Here is a 21,476-nt window from a genome sequence, read left to right as displayed (position 1 = left end):
GAATGAAACCACTGAAAGTAATTCAAGCCTTTGATGTTTAATGTGGTTCAATTTGTCATGTCGCTCCAAATGTTAAAGGAAACACCAATATCTTATCCTCTGCTCAAACTGTACTGTTCAGAAACCACAGGGACAAGCATGTCTTTGGGAAGGTGAACGACTCCCTCTTTATCACAACACACAGATCTGTTTTCTTCAACTTCTGCCTCAACAATCTCTTTGACAGAAAGGGATGTGGTCATGGTATTCATGTCCCCCCAAACACCTGTTAGCAAAATTTCTGTAAGTGGGACAAAATGGATGCAGTACAACAATGGCCCGTGTATCCTGCAAAGTAGGGAGACACAATAGGATGACAGAAGAGTCACGCCCTCCATGAGATGCGCTGTGAGGGGAGGTCAAAGGCGACCCAGATTCCAGAGGAGCCGTAGTGATGGGCTGCATGAGAGTTGGTGATCTTTGGGCTTTATGTAATTTATGGATTCATTTTATTTACTCGGTGTTTCCTTGGCAATGTGAGCCTGAGCAATGCCTGAGAAGCCGCCTACCAGTAACTGGTCTGGGTGAGGCCAACCCTGGTATAATATTCCATATGCATCTACTGGCTAGCCTATTTTAACTGGAAATTGGCAGTCCTCTGATTAAAAAATAATGGAGACCATAGGTTTAAAGATAATAGAAGAAATAACATTTTCACCTATTTTTTCAATCATTTTTCTGTGCCTAGTGGCACTTTATTATGTTTATAATACAGTGATCATGTTTCTTAGAAAAATTATATAAATGGACTTTATAATTTGTACTTTGTTGTTTTTTAATATTTTATGTATTTATTTGAGAGAGAGACAGTGAGAGAGAGTATGAGCAAGGAGAAGTTCAGAGAGAGAAGCAGACTCCCCGTGGAGCTGGGAGCCTGATGCGGGACTCGATCCCGGGACTCTAGGATCATGACCTGAGCTGAAAGCAGTTGCTTAACCGACTGAGCCACCCAGGCGCCCTGTACTTTGTTTTTTCTATTTGACAATTTAACATTTTTGTCATTGAACACTAGTTGGTTTCTAGTTTCTAAATGTTGTAATAATACTCTGATGGGAGATCTTGGTTTGTAACCATATTAACAGCAATTGGTCAGACGTACATTTAAATAAATACTAGACCCTAATACTTTTATTCATTTACGATGTTTCTACTAATGACTGTTTCTGAATTTTTGCCCAGCACTTTATTATGGTAAGTCAATACAAAGAAAATAAAAAGAATCAGACAGTGAACGTCCAAATACCTACTACCTGAGACCTTCAACTGACATGTTACATTTGCTTTATTCTTTCTGTTCATGTTGACTTTGAGTCATCTTTTTTCAGTCTATTGGAATACATCTTCATAAAATGTTTTTTGGAAATTCTCTGGTGTTTCTATAGCCTTTCTACATTTGATAACATCTCTCTGCCACTTTCACATATGACCAACTACACTGTCTTGGGGGTAAAACTGCAACAGTGTGACTTTTTTGTGTTCAACGTCTACCAGGTGTTCCAACAGCTCTTGAGCGTTCACCCTGGGAAGGGCGAGTCTGAGGTCCGCCTGATTGCTCTCTGCTAGCACCCTGCTCCAGACAAAATGCTTACAGGACTTTATCAATTCTGAATTTAAAATTTTAAAAGAATACATCCAGATGTTAGTCCCTCATAAATTCTGCCTTTTGTAGGTGGTTTTTATGGTCTGCAGGCAGGAACTCCTGCAATTAAAAAAACTACTTCTCCATAGGGCTGACTGATGGGGCAGCTACTCCTTTCTTTATGGTCCCTTCTTGGCAAACTGATGATCTGTGAATCTTTTCCTCAGTCTTTGGTTCCCCCATCTACCATCTTTCCTTATTATTTTCCTCTTTGTGTTGAAAGAGCTCCCTCAGTTTACCTCCTATCACATCAATTCTCTACACTGTAATGTCCGGTCTTTACCACTTACCTGCAAGTTTTAATTCTAGTATTATATCTCCTCCCATTAAAGTTGTTTCTTAGGTCATGGACCTCCCTTTTCATATGCCTCAAAAGCAACTCCCTTTTTATCTCAATGTGGTTACCTTACCACCCCCCTTTCATTTTTTTTGTTTCCTGTGATGAAGGTTATCTAGAAATTTTACCAACAACAACAAAAAAATCTGGTAACTTTTGTTGTTGTTGTTCTCTAAAGAAAATCTGAACACCATCTACAGTGCAGTTTCTTCCTTCTTTTGTGTTGCTCATTCTACAGGCTCTATGCCATTTTAAAAACATGTTTGTTTCATGATTTAAAATGAGGAAAGATCCCTCCAGACCTGAACAGTAGACACAGGAACAATTTGTTACTTTTCCTCTCCATGTAGGCATTTTAGATGCTCTCTCAGAACAGCCGCTGGAAAGGGATTCATCAAGAATCTACCTACAAGCAACTGTCTTGAATGCCCCAATGTATGGGTCAAAGGGGAGCTGCCGTCAGGGGAAACAGCAGGCACAAGATGACCTGGGTGTTTCAGACCGATGCTCCCACACTCATGGGGGGCTGGATGGATGGAACGGTCACATACTTATCCATGCCAGGCTCAGTGGCTGTGCTTTAAGGATCTGTTCTGGCCCTGGTTTGTGCAAAATCCTCCTGAGCTTGGCTAATATATTTCTAGAATACAGTACTACTGAAACTTTGACTTTCTTTGTATATTTGAGGATAAGGAGCTTTAAAATTAAAAAAAAAAAGAACCCTAATAATAGTGAATCTGCTATAATTTTTGTGATTTATTTTTTTAATGTTTTCAGGTTTCTCATTTAATTTTCCATTACGTGTTCCTGGATGCATTTCATTTTCGCTTAAATATTCCTGGGGTAAGTGACACAAATAATAGTAAAGGAGGTAAGAAACAGACTGCGGAGTGTTAATTTGGTTAAAGGATGTTTTATAGTGGAGTCAGAGTGACCATCTTCTGGACACTTGTTCTTGGAAGAGGCACTTGGCTGAAAACTCACTGAACTCCTGGTTTACCAACTGACCCCAGGCATGGAGTCATCATTCTAATGCAGAGGCAGGCTTCTGCTGGACAGTTTCAATGTATGTACATTCTGCAGCCCAGCGTGGCGGGGGGGGGGGGGGGGGGGAGCTAACCTTTCCTGTGACTCTAGGGCTCCCTAGGCGTTATCTCGGGTGTGTCCCATTTACCGCAAATTATGTGCCCAACATCCCTATTAGATAGACATCATTCCCATTTTCTACACAAGTCAGCTAACACTTAGAGATCAAGTAACTCAGGCTGTCAGTAAACAAGGGCTGATCCAGTCTAACTCTAAATTCCGTGTTTTATCAGACCATCCTGTATCCAAGAGGACAACCCTCCTCTCAAATCAGAGTTCCGTATAATTCTTAGATATGGAGCATCTCCACGTACCCACAGCTTCCTCCAGACAACCCCAAGCAAAGGCTGCTTGATAAGGAATGTGAGTGGAATTTCATAAACCAGAATACATTCACTTATAGTCTTGGAATGCTACTCTTTAAAATGAGATTTGCAGTTTATAAATAAAATACTCATTTACGTGCACTATTGGGTACTAAATAAACATGTCATAAAATCCCTCTTAATTAAGATCTAATTACGTAATAGAAAGGTAAGGAAAAGTGGTTGGTTGGAGAGAATTTCCCTTAACATTACTATTTTCCTTCAGCTCACAGATTCATTGTTTAGAAAGATATGTATGGATTGGGAAAGTTAGAAGATCAACCATCTCCTGGCTTTATCCACTGCACTGCAGTTAGAAAGTCAGCACTTGGACATTCATAATTGTGTTCACAGGTTAGAGATGGGTAGGATCCCAAAGCTGGAAGGAACACAGGGCTCATCTAACCCATCTTACAGTGAAGGAAACAGGACAGAATGGAGTACCACTACAGAGACAACTAGGGATCTGAGTTTTAGTTCTGATTCTTGCACTCATCAGCAAGAAAGCTGGAGTGACCCCTGAGCCCCTCTGGGAAGCCACAAAGAGAGATAAATAACACAGAGGAAATCCTGGTCATAGGTCACTCTTGCCTTTTCCTGTCCATCCTTTAATCTGGATCCAACCTGAGCCCTTGACCAGTCTGAAGATCCAAGCATTTCTATGGAAATACAGGATTGTTCCCCTGGTGCATTTTAAAGACAAGCCTAAGAGGCAGGGAGCATTATTAAAACCCCCAAGACTATGTACCGAGCCACGGGCTGGTGACCAGTTTTCCTCATCATGCTGACTCTACTTAGAACAACTCAGGTCCTCATTTTGCTTCAGCAGGATGACTGAGGTGAGCCCTTCCAAGAACACTGGGCCTCCAATGGTGCTCCTGTTTAAGGTGGCACCTGGTATTACAAACTTCATTTGATATATCCACGGGTATCCCTTCCTAATAAAGGAAGTTAGTGGTTTTCTTCCCCTTGACCTTCGCCTCAATCATCTTCTTTTTAATCTAGTCCCTGAGTATTGCCTGCGGTGCCATCATCAACCTTCAGAAGCCAGGTCCCAGTGCAGCTCCGCTGCAGACAGCACTGTCGCCATGGCAACACCTGTCTGAATGAGCGCCACACTTTCTGCAAAACTTCAGATCTCCAAGTTAATGAATTTTTGCTGAATCTGGCCTTTCAGGTCATGGCCAAATATCCAATAATGATACATGGAAGAACATGGAAGGTTTAATTAGAGGTTTGTTTGCAAAGTCCATAAGAGAAGTGGCTAGGAAAGATGGAATCTCTTCCGAAGCAAAGGTGAATGTGGTGTGTTGTGCACTCTCAGAGATGGCTCCATGAGCCAGATCTAGTGTCCAAAGCAGCCAGTCACAAAGGACAGCCTCATTAAGGAAAATGTCTTCATGGCACAATTAACAGCTGACCTTGCCCCTGGCCATGGCATCTTTGAATGACCTGTGAAGCATTTGTTGCCACTGCTCAGGCTGCGTTCCTCAGAGTGGACCCAGGCTTGGGTTCCAGCAGGCGAGAAAGGGCAAGAAGCAGTTGCAGAACGGGAACACATGCTGGTCTGGATGTTCAGCTCAAGAGTATCCAGGGCTAGATAAATCTCAACACTGTCACCCATGGAGTGAGAGGGCTGAGCCGGTAGAAGACATCTCTAAGGCTCTGTCACACCTAAGTCTGATATATGGGGAGGGACAGGAACTGATGTTTGCAGGGGAAGTGAAGGTGGACAGTATTGTCTAAACGAGGTTGTCTTTTTCACATTTCAATGGGTCTGGTCTTACACAGACTTTCCAATTGCGCTAATGGCCAGGAAAGGTTTCTGCATGGGCTTGTGAACTGAGCCAACATATACTAAGGGGGAACAGGAGAATGTTTTTTTTTTTTTTAATTTCAGTTAATTACAACCAAAGCCCGTTAAAAATGTCAAGCCAAAACACAAGACTTCCTATGTAACAAAAAGTTTACACCACAGATACACAAAACGTCACTCATTGTATGATTCTAGCCATACGATCTATCCAGGAGCAGATACATGCACAGAGCCAGAAAGCTCAACAGCAGTGACCAGAGGCTGAGGGAGGGGGTGGAGTAACTGCTTAATGGGCAGAAGTTTTATGGTAACAACAATGTTCTGGAACCAGACAGAAGTTAACATTTGTACAACATTATGAATGAACTAAAGCCAAACTGTTCGCATTAAAAGGATTAATTTTATGTTATGTGAATTTCACCTCAATTTAAAAAAAAAAAAAAAAAAGCACACACCAAGAATAAGACTTAAAAAAACGCTAGGCACCCATCATCTACAAAAATCTCCTCAACAGCGGAAGAACAACATGAAACCTGCTATCACCTCCAACTATAACACTTAGCATAGACAATAATAGTGCATAACCCTCACACAGACCTGTTCAAGAAGGGGATTTGCTTTTCCTGAGGAAGGTAAAGGGTATATCCATCCCCAGGGTGTATGTATATTTAATTTAATTTACAGCATGCTTCGGAGTGAGCACTTTGAGTTTGGACACAATTCTATGATCACCAAGGGCAGACAAGAAATCAAGCTCCTGTGGCTTCCTGCGATCTTGTGTCTTTCTCTGCGTACTGGGAACTCAGACCTGGAGGCAGTGGGAGCCCCAGCTCTCATGTTTCCTCCACACAAGGAGAAAAGGTCAAATGCTCAGTCCCAAGCACGTGACCATCCCCAAGGAAACCCCAACTCCTTGCAGTCTCTCCCACCACCAGTTTGTGTGAACAAGGATGGCAGGAGCTAGGTCTACTGCCTGCACCACTGTCTCCCCCAGATCAGAACAAAGCCCAATATCTAGAGAGGACTCAGATCATACTTGCCAACTGCATGAAGAAAGAAATGAACACATGCCTTCTATTCAAGCGGACAGAAATCTTCCCAGCAACATGCAGTTCATCTATGAACTGGTTTGCATATATACGTAAATACCCAGTGGTTTAGATTGGTCTTGACAAGTCAACTGATGTCTGGTGACGTTTCAAAAAATAAAATGCAGCAAAACCAAAAGTAGTCCCCAAAATAATAGGCCAGTGTTTCCTCTTCCAGGAATCTCCATCAATTCTAAAAACATCTTTATCTTGATCTTTTTCCCATTTATGTTCTAGAAATGATACTAACCCTAAAATGAATTGCAGTGTATTTCTTTAAAAACAACAGGAAAAAAAAAGGTATTGGTCCAGTTCACGTAATTAAAGCAAAATACAGGAGCTGACAGAAATTTAGAAAAAATTAGAATATGACTCTACAAGAAAATGGAATCAATATGGATTAAAATCTTTATCTGATTCTTAACCTAATTCTCTGATACTGATATCTGAGACAAATACTAATCAATTATCTTCCTAAAGATGATTGCCATTATTTATATAAGATGGAAACATCTGGACAAGAAACAAGTTTTGGCTCTTTAAAATTTATTTTAGGGTTAGTATCATTTCTAAAACATAAATGAGAAAAAGATCAAGATAAAAATGTTTTTAGAATTGATGGAGTTTCCTGGAAGATGAAACACTAGCCTATTATTTGGAGGACTATTTTGTTTTCACTGATTTTTTTTTTTTTAAAAACATCACCAGACTTCAGTTGACTTGTCAAGACCAATTTAAACGACTGAATATATATGTATATATGCCAAACCACAGTTCATAGATGAACTTCATGTTGCCAGGAAGATTTCTGTCCGCTTGAATAGGAGGCACGTGCTCATTTCTTTCTTCATGCATCCTATAGATATACAAGTACAATTTAGTACTATAGGGAAAAACTAAAAAAACAAAAATTTAATAGTTATTTTGCTTGAAAGCCCCAGGTTTCTTTGTTAAAATTCCCTGTTTTTGAAATTACATTTGCCTCTTCTTCTTTTTTTCTTTTTTTAACAAAACCACCACAAATTTTACCTCATATAAAATGGATTCTCAAGACTCGAAATAATAACTGTGTGGTGATATTTTGGCAGCAAAAAGGATGACTTCAAAAGGTCACATCAACCCAATCCTAACTGTTGACAGCCACAGCCAACCTATTAATTAATGCTCAGAACACAATGTGGATTTTTTCTGTCTTTACAACAAAATATCACTCATCTAGCAAAGGAGACCTTTCTTTAGAAAAAATAACCTTAATATTATCTTAGATTATTATGACCAGAAGAAAGAAGCTATAAATCTACGCTGGAGAAAAAAAATACATTCTATATGGGGCGCCTGGGTGGCCCAGTGGATTAAGCCTTTGCCTTCGACTCCGGTCATGATCCCAAGGTCCTGGGATTGAGCCCCGCATCGGGCTCTCTGCGCAGCCGGGAGCCTCTTCCTCCTCTCCCTCTGCCTGCCTCTCTGCCTACTTGTGATCTCTGCCAAATAAATAAATAAAATCTTTTAAAAAATGCATTCTATCTTGATGAAGTCCCAAGAGTTCATTTTCGCTTTTGTTTCCTTTGCCTTTGGAGTCATATCTTGAACCATGAGAGACTATGGACTCTGAAAAACAATCTGAGGGTTTTGAAGGGGCAGGGGGTGGGAGGTCGGGGTACCAGGTGGTGGGTATTAAGGAGGGCACGGATTGCATGGAGCACTGGGTGTGGTGCATGAACAACAAATTCTGTTGCACTGAAAAGAAATTAAATTTAAAAAAACACATTCTATAGGATGGTTTTTTTTTTTTAATTTATTTATCAGTTAGAGATCACAGATGGCTTGTACCTGATGTTCTTGCATAGCCTTTGGGTGTCAGCAGATACCTGAATCCTTCATAAGCCTCTCCAAATTGCCTTACATTTCATAGGGAATCCAATCGTTTGATTCTCTAAAGTTCACTTGTAAGCTTTAGGAGACAAGTATTTTCAGAATGAAGGATGTTGTCAAATATTTCCTTAACCAACCAGGTGTGCAACACTAGGGAAGCTGGTTTTAGTGATGCTTGATGGCTGTACTATACACTTTGTTTTGTTTTTGTTCTAAAGATTTTATTTATTTATTTATTTAGCAGAGAGAGAGAGAGAGAGAGAGAGCGTGCATAAGCAAGGGGAGTGGCAGGCAGAGGGAAAGGGAGATGCAGACTCCATGCTGAGCACGGAGCTGATGCAGGGTTCATGACCTGAACCCAAGGCAGACACTTAACTGAGCCATCCAGGTGCCTCCGTAACCATACATTTTTTAAAAAATTATTTACTTATTTATTTGACAGACAGAGAGTAGGCAGAGAGGCAGGCAGAGAGAGGGTGGGGGGTAGCAGACTCCCCAATGAGCGGAGAGCCTGATGCAGGGCTCAATCCTAGGACCCTGAGATCATGACCTGAGCTGAAGGCAGAGGCTTAACCCTCTGAGCCACCCAGGTGCCCAATAATTGTACATTTTAAAAAATATATGTTTAAGTTCACTCTTGGTTAAAAAGATTATAAATCTTTATAGTAGGTATTGTATAGTAGATACATAATGATTAGTAACTATTTAAAGATTTTATTTATTTATTTGACAGACAGAGATTACAAGTAGGCAGAGAGGCAGGCAGAGACAGGAGGAAGCAGGCTCTCCGTGGAGCAGAGAGCCCAATGTGGGACTCGATTTCAGGATCCTGGGATCATGATATGAGCTGAAAGCAGAGGCTTAACCCACTGAGCCACCCATGTGCTCCAGTAGCTATTTATATTGTTCACTGGAAAACCAGTAAATTTGGGGTCTGAAAAAACAAAACCTACTTATATAAGTCTGTTAAAATAAGGATAGGTGTGCAAGGTACGAGGCCAAGGCCCTCAGAGAGGTAGGTGATCATGGGAGACCAACATTCCAGCCCATGTGTAACATGTGAGCTTGTCTATTTCACACCTCCTAGCTACTGCACAACATCAAAGAGCTTTGCTCAAAATCATGGGTGTTTTGGCATGAAGCCTTACACGAAGTAGTCTGGGCCATGGAACCAATGTGGTTTAAAAATACTGGTGAAGGGAGTGCCTGGGTGGCCTCTGCCTTCGGCTCAGGTCATGATCTCAGGGTCCTGGGATTGATTCCTGCATCAGGCTCTCAGCTCAGCAGGGAGCCTGCTTCACACACACCCTCCGCCCTCTCTCTGCCTGCCTCTCTGCCTACTTGTGATTTCTCTCTCTGTGTCAAATAAACAAAATCTTAAAAAACAAACAAACAAACAAAACAAAACAAAGCAAAACAAAAAAACCACTCTGGTGAAGACGAAGTCTGTGCTACTATACAAAATAGAAACTGGTAAGAACTTTTTGGAAATGAAGCGATTTCTAAATCAACATCTGGAACTCATCAATATCTTTCTAACTCCCTTGTATCATCTGCATTTTTTGAAAAATCACATCTCTTTCCTAAATTTTAACAGCAGTAAAATAAAATCTACCTTTCCCTTCCTTTGTTATTTAAATATTCTTAAAGCTAAGTTGGGAGAACACATCACAATCTGACCCCACATGAAAGGTCCCCTCTACATAGACGTATGGAGATCACTAGTGAGTCTGGGAGAAAAAGGAGATGCTGGAGCCTAGAGCCTCAGCATTCCCCAATCTACACTCCATGCAAGCAGCACTTCCAAGAGGGACTTAACCTAGCAGAACACACTTCTTATTTTCCCTACAGGACTTGGTCCAGCTCTGCATCTCTAAATGGAAAACATGATTTTTTTTTTTTTGAGTTATTCTTAATCTGTATTTCCCATCACTATCTTGCCCTATATTTATTTTTCTACTCTATTAATAAACTCTAGATTTGACAGATGACCCTCTTCCTGGTAAAATAACAACAAATAATAGCAAGAACTATAACTTCAATTTCTCTTGTTACCTAATCTAGTCAATGTTATTTTGGGGGAGAGGGATACTGTTTCTTGTCTTTGTACAGCTTCTATAAAGGCTATAGGAAATGGTAACCTGATTGAGATTCTTGGGAGACACTTTAACTGTATTTCATCAACAAACTATTTTTCATTCTCCATGAGCTGTTTTTGTTTGTTTGTTTGTTTTTTAAGTAGGTTCCATGCACAGCATGGAGCCCAGTGTGGGGCTTGAACTCACAACGCTGAGATCAAGAGTCACACACCCAACTGACTGAGCCACCCAGGTGCCCCTCTCCATGAGTATTTTGAATTAAAGTTTCCTTAGTATTATCCTACACTTTCATGAATGTTACACTATCCAATTCAACATGCATGTTCCACATAGAGCTCATTCCAGTTTGTGATGCAGTGAGGTATATGGCTGTATGGAATGGGGTAAGAGCAGGTTTCCAAGCAGACAAAGGGCCCCCACCCTCTACATCCTCAAGGTCCCTCTTAATGTAAGAGCCAACATCAGACATCATTTTGAGGAAATGGTTGTACAACACAGGAATCTTTATAGATTCAATGATTTTAGTATGGGATTTCAATCCCTTGTCAGCGCTTAACCAACCTACCAACTAATATTATGAGAAATAAATATGTAAACACAACCCACAAAGTTATGATCTTTCTGTTTATCACCTGCAGCTTGGTCCCTCGCTGGAGGTGCATCTCTAGCCATCAGAGGTAGTGCACAACTATAACAAGGCTGGTTATTTGTGAGTTCTACAACCTACCTACCATGAAGGGAGCATCTCAGAAAAGAATGGAAGCATCCTTTTTTGAGAACCAAGCCATGGCTATGTGACATTTCTCTCTAATTCTTAAGATCAGATCTCTGGATATCTTCCTCTTAAAAACATAAAAGAGAATGAAGTTTCACTGTCAAAGGCACAAAGCCTATTTGAACCTGGGGAGCCATGGCAGACAAGGAGGTGATTTAGCACAAGTGAAGCATGGATGAGGAGGGAGAAATGAGATCATGAGATGTGCAGGGCTGTGGCAGGGGAGGCAGGTGGAGGGTGGGAGGGGGGCGGTGCTCACCACTGCCCCCTCCACTGGCTCCTCAGCCTGGGTGTCCAGTCCAGAGTCCAGCCCAACAGCAGGTGCAGCAACGACAGGGGGCTCCTCTGCTTTCGGCTCTGTGGGCGGAGTCTGTTCAGATTCAGCCTTTCATTGTTTTGAACGTTAGAGAAGAAAGATTCAACATGTGAACAGGTAACATCACAAAATACTGGGCAATTAAGACTTTCTTCGTCATCCTATAGGCAACTAGCTTCATTAAACCTGTGCTGAAAAAAAGCCCCACACCTGGCATAATGATGAGCGCTTCACTGAAAAGTCTACAAATGGACTCTTACTAAGCTTCCCTGTAGCATCACCAACCGCTGTTGTTTCCCTTCAAGTCTGACAAAGACTTACCATTTGATTACTCATTGTACTTACTTGCAACTCGAAGACATCTACAAGGGATCCTAGAGTGTTACTCTCTGCTATCTGACAGAGAGAGGTGACCCAAGGAGCTCCCCACCTTTGCCAGTTGAAAGGAAGCAGGAAGAGCTCAGAGGCACATGGTTCTGGGATCTCCCAGCTCTGTTGACATGCGCTGCACCCAAAATTGAGGGCTTATCCCAATATTCAGATCAAAACACATTTATCTGCATGAATAGGTCATTGAGGAGCCATTGTTGTCACTGCTCCGGCTGGGAGGCAGACCCAGCTACTTGGTAGCCACCACAATCACAGATAACTTTCCTGTTTAGTTTCTTGTTCTGTTTCTCTCCTGCTCCCAACAAATTCTTAGCTATCCATTTCTTTTCCTATAATAAACTAATTACGTAAAGAACTAAAGGGCGATATCCTTGCTATTACCAATTAGACACTCCTAACTCTGTGGACAAGACTGACGTCTTTCCATCCCACTGTGACCTTAACTCATAGACATCCTCCAAATATATGCTGAATCAAGCCTCTGGACTCTCTTAAGCTGCGGACTTTGTTAGTTTTAAAATTAGCACTAGTAAGTCACAACGGGCCATTAAAACCACCACAGCGAATGCAGTCACCACAGTTACTGACAATGTTTTCTCTTTTTCAATTTTGACTAACGTGAGCGTGTTTATTTAGCAGCACTACTTTACCAAATGGATGGCCACTAGAAGGCACACTTTCCCATCAGGACATTCAAACTGTAAGAAAGTTGAGAAGTGTTTTTCTAGAGAAGGAAGAATTCTTTAATACTGGGATTGGAGAAACTGGTTCACTTCTGTCAGATTCTTACTCACCCGAAGCAATGAAGGTCCTCCTCTAGCTCTTTCCCTCTCATACCTGCCCACAGAGCTTGGTGAGCATGGCAAGTTCCATACAGAAGCAGTGGGGTGGTTCGACTGAGATTACAGTAAGTGAGTAATGACTAGCTTAGTGTTGGATAAATACACAAAATGTTTCTCTTGTGCCCCCCACCAAACCCTCCACTGTGACTCGGGCCTTGATTCCACACCACCCTTCCCTTTAAAGAGCATAATAAAAAAAAGAAAGGACACTTTGGTAAATAAGTGTGTAGAGATTTGATACTTTTATGGGCTTTTATAACATTTACAGGGTAACCTGACACAATTTTTAAGAAAGAATGAGATAAAATTCACTCTAATGTACTTTAAGGAGTTTTTATGGGAAAAGATTTCACTTTTATTGCTCAGAAAGAATTATCTTCGTAATGGAACATGGTTACAGAGCAGCAAAGAGATACCATAAGCTCTTAGGCTATGACCTTACAGTTTGGAAGTCAAGGTGATTTGCTATGAGAGGATGGTATCAAATGACCTACACAACAAGGATAGGAAGGGCAATCTGATAAAGCACCAAGAAATCCACATACAGAGGGTTGTCCCCCTGTGGGCTGAGTATCTAAGGAGAATGTTTAAAGCCAGATAAGGAGCCAAGGGAAGTTTCAAAATAGGAATCAAATAAATATATCATTGTACATAAGAAAATACAGAGATAACATAAAATGAAAAAAAAAAATTGTATCAAAGCCTGGGTTTCTTGGAAGTCCAGAGAAATTTTGAAGTTTCATATAAGGCAAGAATAAGTAAGTGATTTTGCATAGGAGCTGAATTGCATTTGCTTGCTGAAATCAAATGTAACAGAAGCACAGTTTGAAGAAAACGTAGGATCGGTATGTCATCACAAGTCACATTTCCCCTATACTATCGCATCACATGAGATAGTACCATATGCCTATGCAGTTTTACAACTTTAATTTTAGGGGGGCAAATATAACTCAGTGATGAATAAGAATAAACACGATAACATGATTGTACGTAAAATCAACTACTCCAACTTAGAAATGGAAGTCACTCTTTGATTCCTTCTAAGGAAGTGTAAAATTGTAAATATTTTCTCAAGATAAAAGAAAAGCAAAGGTAAATTGTGAACTACATTTCAGGGAAAAATCTAAAGTAGTCCTATCAGAATTATACCCTACATGTACCATATTTTTTCTACAAGTTTCCTCCCTGAACGACCTTGCAGATGGGTTGACAGCTGGCCATCCCTGTTCAGGAGCGCTTGTGATCACTTTCTATTGTTTGCTGGGGTGGCGACTGTCACACATTCAAAGGAGAAATATACTCTAAATTTACTGGTGGCAGTGGGATGTCACAATGGCTTAACTCTGAGACACAGAAATGGAATTCTTCCTTTTAGAACAAAATGAGGAGCATAGCCTCCCTGCACATTTTTCAGTATCCTCTGTCATAAGATGGGAAGCAGGCCATTGCAACTCGGTGAGACATGGTTTCACTATGATTTCCTAGTTCCTCACATGGCTTAGCCAATGTTAGCAGCATCTGCAATGCTGGGCATGACAAAGCTAAGTTCCCCAAAGGAAAGAAGGTACAAAATAAAGAACACATATCTACAGAAGGGAAGAGCAGGCAATGGAAGCTCCCACAGCAAGCTGAGGGTAATAGGAAGATGTTTTAAGAAACTCAAAAACCACTGGATTCTATGCCTGGATTTTTGCATGAGAGTAATAGGTGGGAGTTTAAATATGATCCACTGCCTGTTTTTTAATACCAATATTTCTCCATCTTTCTCTTGACCCCTTCACAACTGATAATTAAAAATCTCATCCTCCAGTGTTGGTATAACCCCTACTCCACACCCAAGCTGAAATTCAGCAATTAACATGACATGTAAGTCTCTCCGGCTACATTATCAACACTAACATAATTTGTACTCTAAACATTTAAATCTTTACTTGCAGGTCACATAGACTCCACCTCTCACCTGGTTACCCAAAAGGCAAAAAGTATCGATAGACAAGGTATTACAGATGTACTGGCCTTTGAGAAATTATCGAAGTAAGCTTTAAGACAAAGTTCCCAGAACTGAATTCCTTACTTAGAAGTGAAATCGTCTAAAAAGAAAAATTTATTCTACTTAAATCTGATTCTAAGCTTCTAATGTGAAAGCCAAGAGCTGGGATAATTATATCGCATTCCCACGGGAAAGCGAGTGAGCTACAAATAACGCTCATGAACACCCTGTCCTGTGTAGCCTACGGCCATCAAGCTCACAAGTGACATCACTCAAGGCCTCTTCCTTCAACTTTCTCAGCAAGCTGCTGGAGAAAAGGTTTCCCATGACAAGTGCAACAACAATCTTGTTGGAATCTCCTCTGATACCAAGTATAATTCTGTCCGCTCCTACTCACGCCCTAGCTAAGCTTTGTCCTCGTGTCCTTTGGCAGCAGCAGGGGAATCACATCTCTAGTACATGTGACTTCTTTCTACAACTAACACAGTGGAGGGAGGAGATGAGAAATGAGGTAGCTTCAGGCTCAGGAAGCAAGGATCTATCCCGAAGCATGAATTCTTTTTTTTTTTTTAAGATTTTATTTATTTATTTGACAGACAGAGATCATAAGCAGGCAGAGAGGCAGCAGAGAGAGAGGAGGAAGCAGGCTCCCTGCTGAGCAGAGAGCCTGATGCAAAGCTTGATCCCAGGACCCTGAGATCATGACCTGAGCCGAAGGCAGCGGCTTAACCCACTGAGCCACCCAGGCGCCCCCCGAAGCATGAATTCTTGAGGCAATTTAATTTCCAATCCTGTGGAGTAAGTTACACTCAGGCGGAAACATCCATGGATTTACCGGGCTCCAGTGAAGCCCAGAACTAGGAGACTTCTGCTTTCTGCTGGGATAACTGTGCCTTTATAAATAGAAGCAACCAAAATCAAAGTCACAGTGAGATTTCTCAGAAGCTTTCCTTCCTCCTTCCTAAAAAGAAAGGGCTGCAGAAACCACATTCTGGATATTCAAGCTCTGGATAATCTAGAATGATCAATCCTATTACGTTCAGTAGTAACTGACAATGCCCTCAAAATACACACCAATGTCAACTTACCAAGTTACAGATCATGCTCTGGTCTGTCTGCATTGTGAATAATGAAGTGTCCTGGGGCTAAAAATTGGGAAGAAAATAGAAAATGAAAAATTATGAAGATTCCAGCTTAATTTGCTAAAAAAAAAAGAGGAAGATACCATTTCAATTAGCTTCTATCAATTGTATCAATAAGTACAATATAAAGTTTTAAAAAGTCTTTTATTTTCGATCAGAAACGCAGATAATACCAAAGTAATTTTAACAGCAAATGTTTTAAACATAACTGAGCTAGCGTGATACCACACAATAGTACAGTAAGAGTCATTTGAGAAAAGGGGTAGTGACCTCAGGGTCGTTTTTGTTCTGTAGCTTCTCTTCTAGACATCTACACTAAATTAGAATTTTGTAGCTCTAAGCTACAAATTCACACTTTTAAAATATTAGAAATTCAATCTTACTCTATCACCTCGGTGTCACTTCTATGGGTTAATAATGAGTCATAACTGAAAAAATTTTACACCATGTATTCATTGACCTAAAAAAAAAAAAAATCAAGCTGGAATAAATCTAAGGGAACAGGGACCTCAAGGACAATACTCATCTTTCATTATGCTGGTAGCCAGACTTATATTCACCAGAAAGAAGACCAGAAGAGTCTTTCCTGGTTAATCTGACCAGTTCAAGAAAAAAAAAAAAAAAAAAAAAAGTACCCATAGAATTTGATATCAGGGCTCCCCGACAGAAAAAATGAGACAGTGACTGTTGGTTAAAGATGTTGTATTGAGGCAATTACCTCTGTTACCTCCAGAATCCAAAGTAAACAATAAAGGGAATTTCATAAAGTAAATTTAAAAAGGCATAAATCCATGAGCATAAAAAGAATGAGAAGAAAGATAAGAGCAACATTCTGAAACTGAGAAGCAGACAAAAGAAGTAATTTAGTGGATTCCCCCAAAATTCTGTATCCTATGGTGATGTAGGAAATGCCAAAAACACAACCCAGTGTATTACTCAGATCTCCCAAAGGATCAAGAATTAGAAACACAGGGACCAAGGGAAATGGAACCTGTCTGGTGCTAAAGACAGGGAATTGGCTGGAAGTCTATAAAAAAGCAACTGGACCTTAAGATCTTTTCATGTATCCGAAAACCAAGCAATATCTCTTCATTGCAGCACAAGACTTGACATTATTTCCACAGAGGCTGAAACAAAGGGCCTCTGGACTGGGGAATGCAGAGACATATTAGGAAAATAGCAGACTTAAGGGAGAATTTACATAACAAACTGAGAGCCCTGGTCACCTCCCCTCTAACCCCTAACTTCTTTACTATCCACCTCCCATTATACCCACCAGACAGGAGACCAGAAGAGCTAGAAATTTAACCAGCCCAAGAAAAATGCCAACAGAATTTCATATCAAGGGCTTCTCAACAGGAAAAATGAACCAAAAAATTCCAGAACAATATCTACAGTCAATGAGTTCTATCTACCTGTAAAATTTTCTTGTCAGCTTTTTTCTTGTCCCATTCTTAAATATGAGTAGACCAAGATCACCAGACATTTAGGAAGAGTCTCAAATAATAAAGGGAAAAGCTGAATAGTTTTTAAAAAAAAAAAGGAGAAGAATAAGAAGTGGAAGAAACAAAGACTTTCTAGATAGAAAAAGACCTTCAAAAATGGTCATGATTATTAATACTTCCAGAGATATAATGGAAGTGTTATATTCATGACATAATAAGAGGATGCAATTAAAAAACAAATAGTCAACAAAAAGAGCTCTTGGAAATTTAAAAAAAAAAAAAAAGTATCTGTTGAAAGAGCTGGAAAGCAGAGAAAGATGACCAAGAAAAGGAAAAAGCAAAGAAAACAACTAGAAGACTTAGAAAACAGAAGAGAAACCCCCAGTGAGATTAAAAAATATTCCCCCTCTAGACGACATAGATTTTGATTAAAAAAGAGCCTCAGTGCAATACAGGAAATAGACTCAGACAACAGTAAATCACTGTAAAATTTCAGAAACACAAGGTAAAAAAGAGATTCTACAAACTTCCAGAGACAAAGAAAAAGTAGTATTGCTGAGGGCAGAGACAGAAAGAGAGATAAAGAAAGAAGAGTTTTCTTTAAAATATTGAGAATCAAAACAATATAGTGATTCAGCACTTCCATGTATCACCCTGCACTCATTGACAGGCGCATGCTCCTTAATCCCCATCACCTGTTTGCCCCATCCCCCACCCCATCTCCTCTCTGGTAACCATCAGTTTGTTCTCTACAATTAAGAGTTTTGGTTTTTTTTATCTCTCTTTCTCTCTCTTTCTTTTTTATCTTTCTCTTTTTATCTCTCTTTCTCTTTTTTCATTCTTTTGCTCATTTGTTTTATTTCTTAAATTCCACATATGAGTGAAATCTTATGTTATTTGTCTTTCTCTGACTGACTTATTTCACTCAACATTATACTCTGGAGCTCCATCCACACTGTAGCAAATGGCAAGATTTCATTGCTTTTTATGGCTGAGTAATATTCCATTGTATATATACCATCTCTTCCTTTTCCATTCACCTGAAACTAACATATGACTGTATGTTTACTATATTGGAACTAAAATAAAAACCTAAAAAAAAAGACTAATATCTATAATTTCCCAATAATTTTTTTTAAGATTTTATTTATTTATTTGACAGATAGAGATCACAAGTAGGCAGAGAGGCAGGCAGAGAGAGAGGAAGGGAAGCAGGCTGCCTGCTGAGCAGAGAGCCCGATGCGGGGCTCGATCCCAGGACCCTGGGACCATGACCTGAGCCGAAGGCAGAGGCTTTAACCCACTGAGCCACCCAGGCGCCCCTCCCAATAATTTTTAATACTTTAATCTCTACACAAATACAAATTGCCTGAAAATTGAAATTAAAAAAATTTTTTTAAAGATTATTTATTTATTTATTTATTTGACAGAGAGAGATCACAAGTAGACAGAGAGGCAGGCAGAGAGAGAGAGAGAAGCAGACTCCCTGCTGAGCAGAGAGCCCGATGTGGGACTCGATCCCAGGACCCTGAGATCCTGACCTGAGCCGAAGGCAGCGGCTTAACCCACTGAGCCACCCAGGCGCCCCGAAATTAAAATTTTGATATAAGATACAGAACTTCTAGTAGTAGACCAAAGTGATGTTGAAGTGCCAGTACAGTATTACAGAAAACCACTGACAATTAATGGTTATGCCCAATTAAAGACCAGCTAACAAATGAAAAAAGAACCAACAAGGATAATGACATAGCAGATACTCAGAATGAGAATACTATTTATTTTATTTATATTTATTTAAGGTTTATTTATTTACTTGAGAGAGAAAGAAAGTGTAAGTGCAGAGGTTGGGGAGGGAGTGACAGATGGAGAAGGAGAAAGAAACTGTAAATAGACTCAGCACCGAGCATGCAGCCTGATGAGGGGCTGGATCTCATGACCCAGAGATCATGACCTGAGCTGGAACCGACTAGGCTACCCAGTCACCCCAAGAATACTATTTAAATAATTATATTCAAGACTTAAAAAGGCCTTTGGTAAAACTGACAAAATCCTCAAATACTAATTCAAAAAAAAGACTCTATGATCCTACTATAAAATTCAAACATGATGTAAAGGTATTGTTTGTGGAATATTTCTGTTGGAAAATTATTCTTAAAATTAGCATGGAGTTTTCATGATGATCTTAATTTTATTAAACCTAAGATTAATTTTTAAAAAGAATCAAAACAATAGTTTCTCAGTGACAACATTAGGAAGTAGAAATGGATGGAGCAACATCTTCAAAATTCTAAGGGAAAAATTATACTCTAATTTTGTATTATGTATTTAGATAAAGACATTTTCCTATGTACAAGGTCACAAATATATTCCTCTTATGCATTTTTCTTAGGGAGCTACAAAAGGATGTGCTTTAATTTATGGATGAAGATGGGTTTTAGTACGGGGAATTAAACCAAATGAATACGATTTTTGTCTGAAAAAGAATGGATTGACACAAGGGAATGGTGAAGGCAATGCCTGGGATAGACTTAATAGGAGAGCCTGTGGGAATAGCTATGGCAGCAGGCATCACCAGAGAGAACCCAGTTCAGACAGAACACTCCAGAAATTGAAACAAGGAAATTCTTCAGGAAGATGAAGCTGACCAAATATTTAATGTTTTCCAAACAAACGAGGAGACACTTATTACAGAGTATGGGACTAAATTAGTGATAAGTCCCTAAAACACTAAGAGCAAATGAACCAACAAGCAAACAAAAAAGACCCTGTGATTATTTCCTCAAAGGAGAACAGAAAGTTGGCATAAAACTAAAGGTAAACTTCATGGTGGGGGCGACAATAGTATTGATATTATTATATTATCACCACAGATTGGCTGGATGGCTATGGTGGGACTATAGCAGAGGAAGGGCAGGAAGGGGAGGGAGGGCAAACTGAGAGAGGGGCGTCTGAAGGAACATTAAGTCTGCACCTTCTGGAGAGAGGAGTCAATAGATAATGCTTTAGAGACCAAGAAGTAGCATTATAAGCAAGTCATGCACACACATGTGGCTGAAATCAAACAATAGTGAAAAGGAGTAAAAGTACTTACCTCTAAGAAACAGGAAGTGGAGGGGGTATATGATAGTCTGAACTTTTTCTATAAAATGCTCTTATATAATTTTGTTACTCTTTACAGAAGGTACATTTATAATGGATAAACATACCATTTTAAAAAAATGGGAAATAAGTAACAATTCTTATAACCTGACTTTTCAAATTAGTTTTATGCAGACTGAAGAGATGCATTATCTTCTCCCTCCATGGTTGTGTGTACCTGTATTTGGATTCGGGTATGGGCGGTCTTTATCATTTTACAGGTAACATGGGGGGGAAGCAGTCAAACTTTTAAATAGAGAAATTTTTTTTTTTTTTTTTTTAGAGATTTTATTTATTTATTTGACAGAGAGAGATCACAAGCAGGCAGAGAGGCAGGCAGAGAGAGAGAAGGAAGCAGGCTCCCGGCTGAGCAGAGAGCCCGATGCGGGGCTCGATCCCAGGACCCTGGGATCATGACCTGAGCCGAAGGCAGCGGCTTAACACACTGAGCCACCCAGGCGCCCTAAATAGAGAAATTCTTAACATTAAAATTAGAAATTGTTCATCTCTAATTTTACGATAAAACATTCATCACAGACAAGCCTGCCTTAAGTCTCCCTTGAAGAGGTTTTCAGAACTTACTCCAAGAGCTGTGTGGTCTACACTTGCGTGGGTTACAACTGTCTATCTGTTGGGTCATACAGAATGATGGGACAGTCCATCTTGTGGCTCCTCTTCCACAGACACCCAAGGGAAATTCTGCCTTCTTGATCAGAGCCAATCTGTGGCTTCTGAACCTCAAAGAGCTCCTGCTTGAAGAATGACTGAAGAGGTAAGGTTCAAAGTAGTAGGGCTCTTATATTAATCTGAATAAGGAGGATCCTAAAAACCATTTCTACTTTCTAAGGACCCATCCCATTGGTTCAAAACAATCCCACCTCCTTTCTTCCAACAGCTGAATCTAGTGGCTCTCTCAAGTCAGGAGAACTTCTCATTTCTAGTAGAGGAATCAGCCTTATTCCACGACAGAGCTAACAATATTAATAGCTACTACAGCTGGGAAGCACTTAGTAGGTGCTACTAGGCAAAGTGCTCCGCAAGCATGTCTCACTGACTCTTCACAACAATCCTACAACGTTGCCACTATTACTGTTTCC

At 40.1% G+C, this 21,476-nt stretch overlaps 1 protein-coding gene across 2 annotated transcripts in view; it reads right to left on the bottom strand.

The window, feature by feature from the left end:
* Positions 1-21,476, bottom strand: part of LOC116569104 (amphiphysin) — a 241,968-nt gene that overhangs the window by 20,167 nt on the left and 200,325 nt on the right. Inside the window, exons 16-17 of one of the 2 annotated variants that reach the window (XM_032305109.1) lie at positions 15,743-15,799; positions 11,376-11,501 (exon numbers count right to left, since the gene is read on the bottom strand). In XM_032305109.1, the coding sequence (XP_032161000.1) occupies positions 11,376-11,501; positions 15,743-15,799 (183 nt within the window). The remainder of the gene's footprint in view (positions 1-11,375; positions 11,502-15,742; positions 15,800-21,476) is intronic. The other variant, XM_032305111.1, reaches the window with a different exon arrangement.

This window comes from Mustela erminea, chromosome 11 (assembly GCF_009829155.1).
Source record: "Mustela erminea isolate mMusErm1 chromosome 11, mMusErm1.Pri, whole genome shotgun sequence".
Taxonomy (NCBI): Eukaryota; Metazoa; Chordata; class Mammalia; order Carnivora; family Mustelidae; genus Mustela; species Mustela erminea.
Note: the sequence above shows the minus strand (reverse complement) of the source record. Positions and strands in the feature narration are given on the sequence as shown.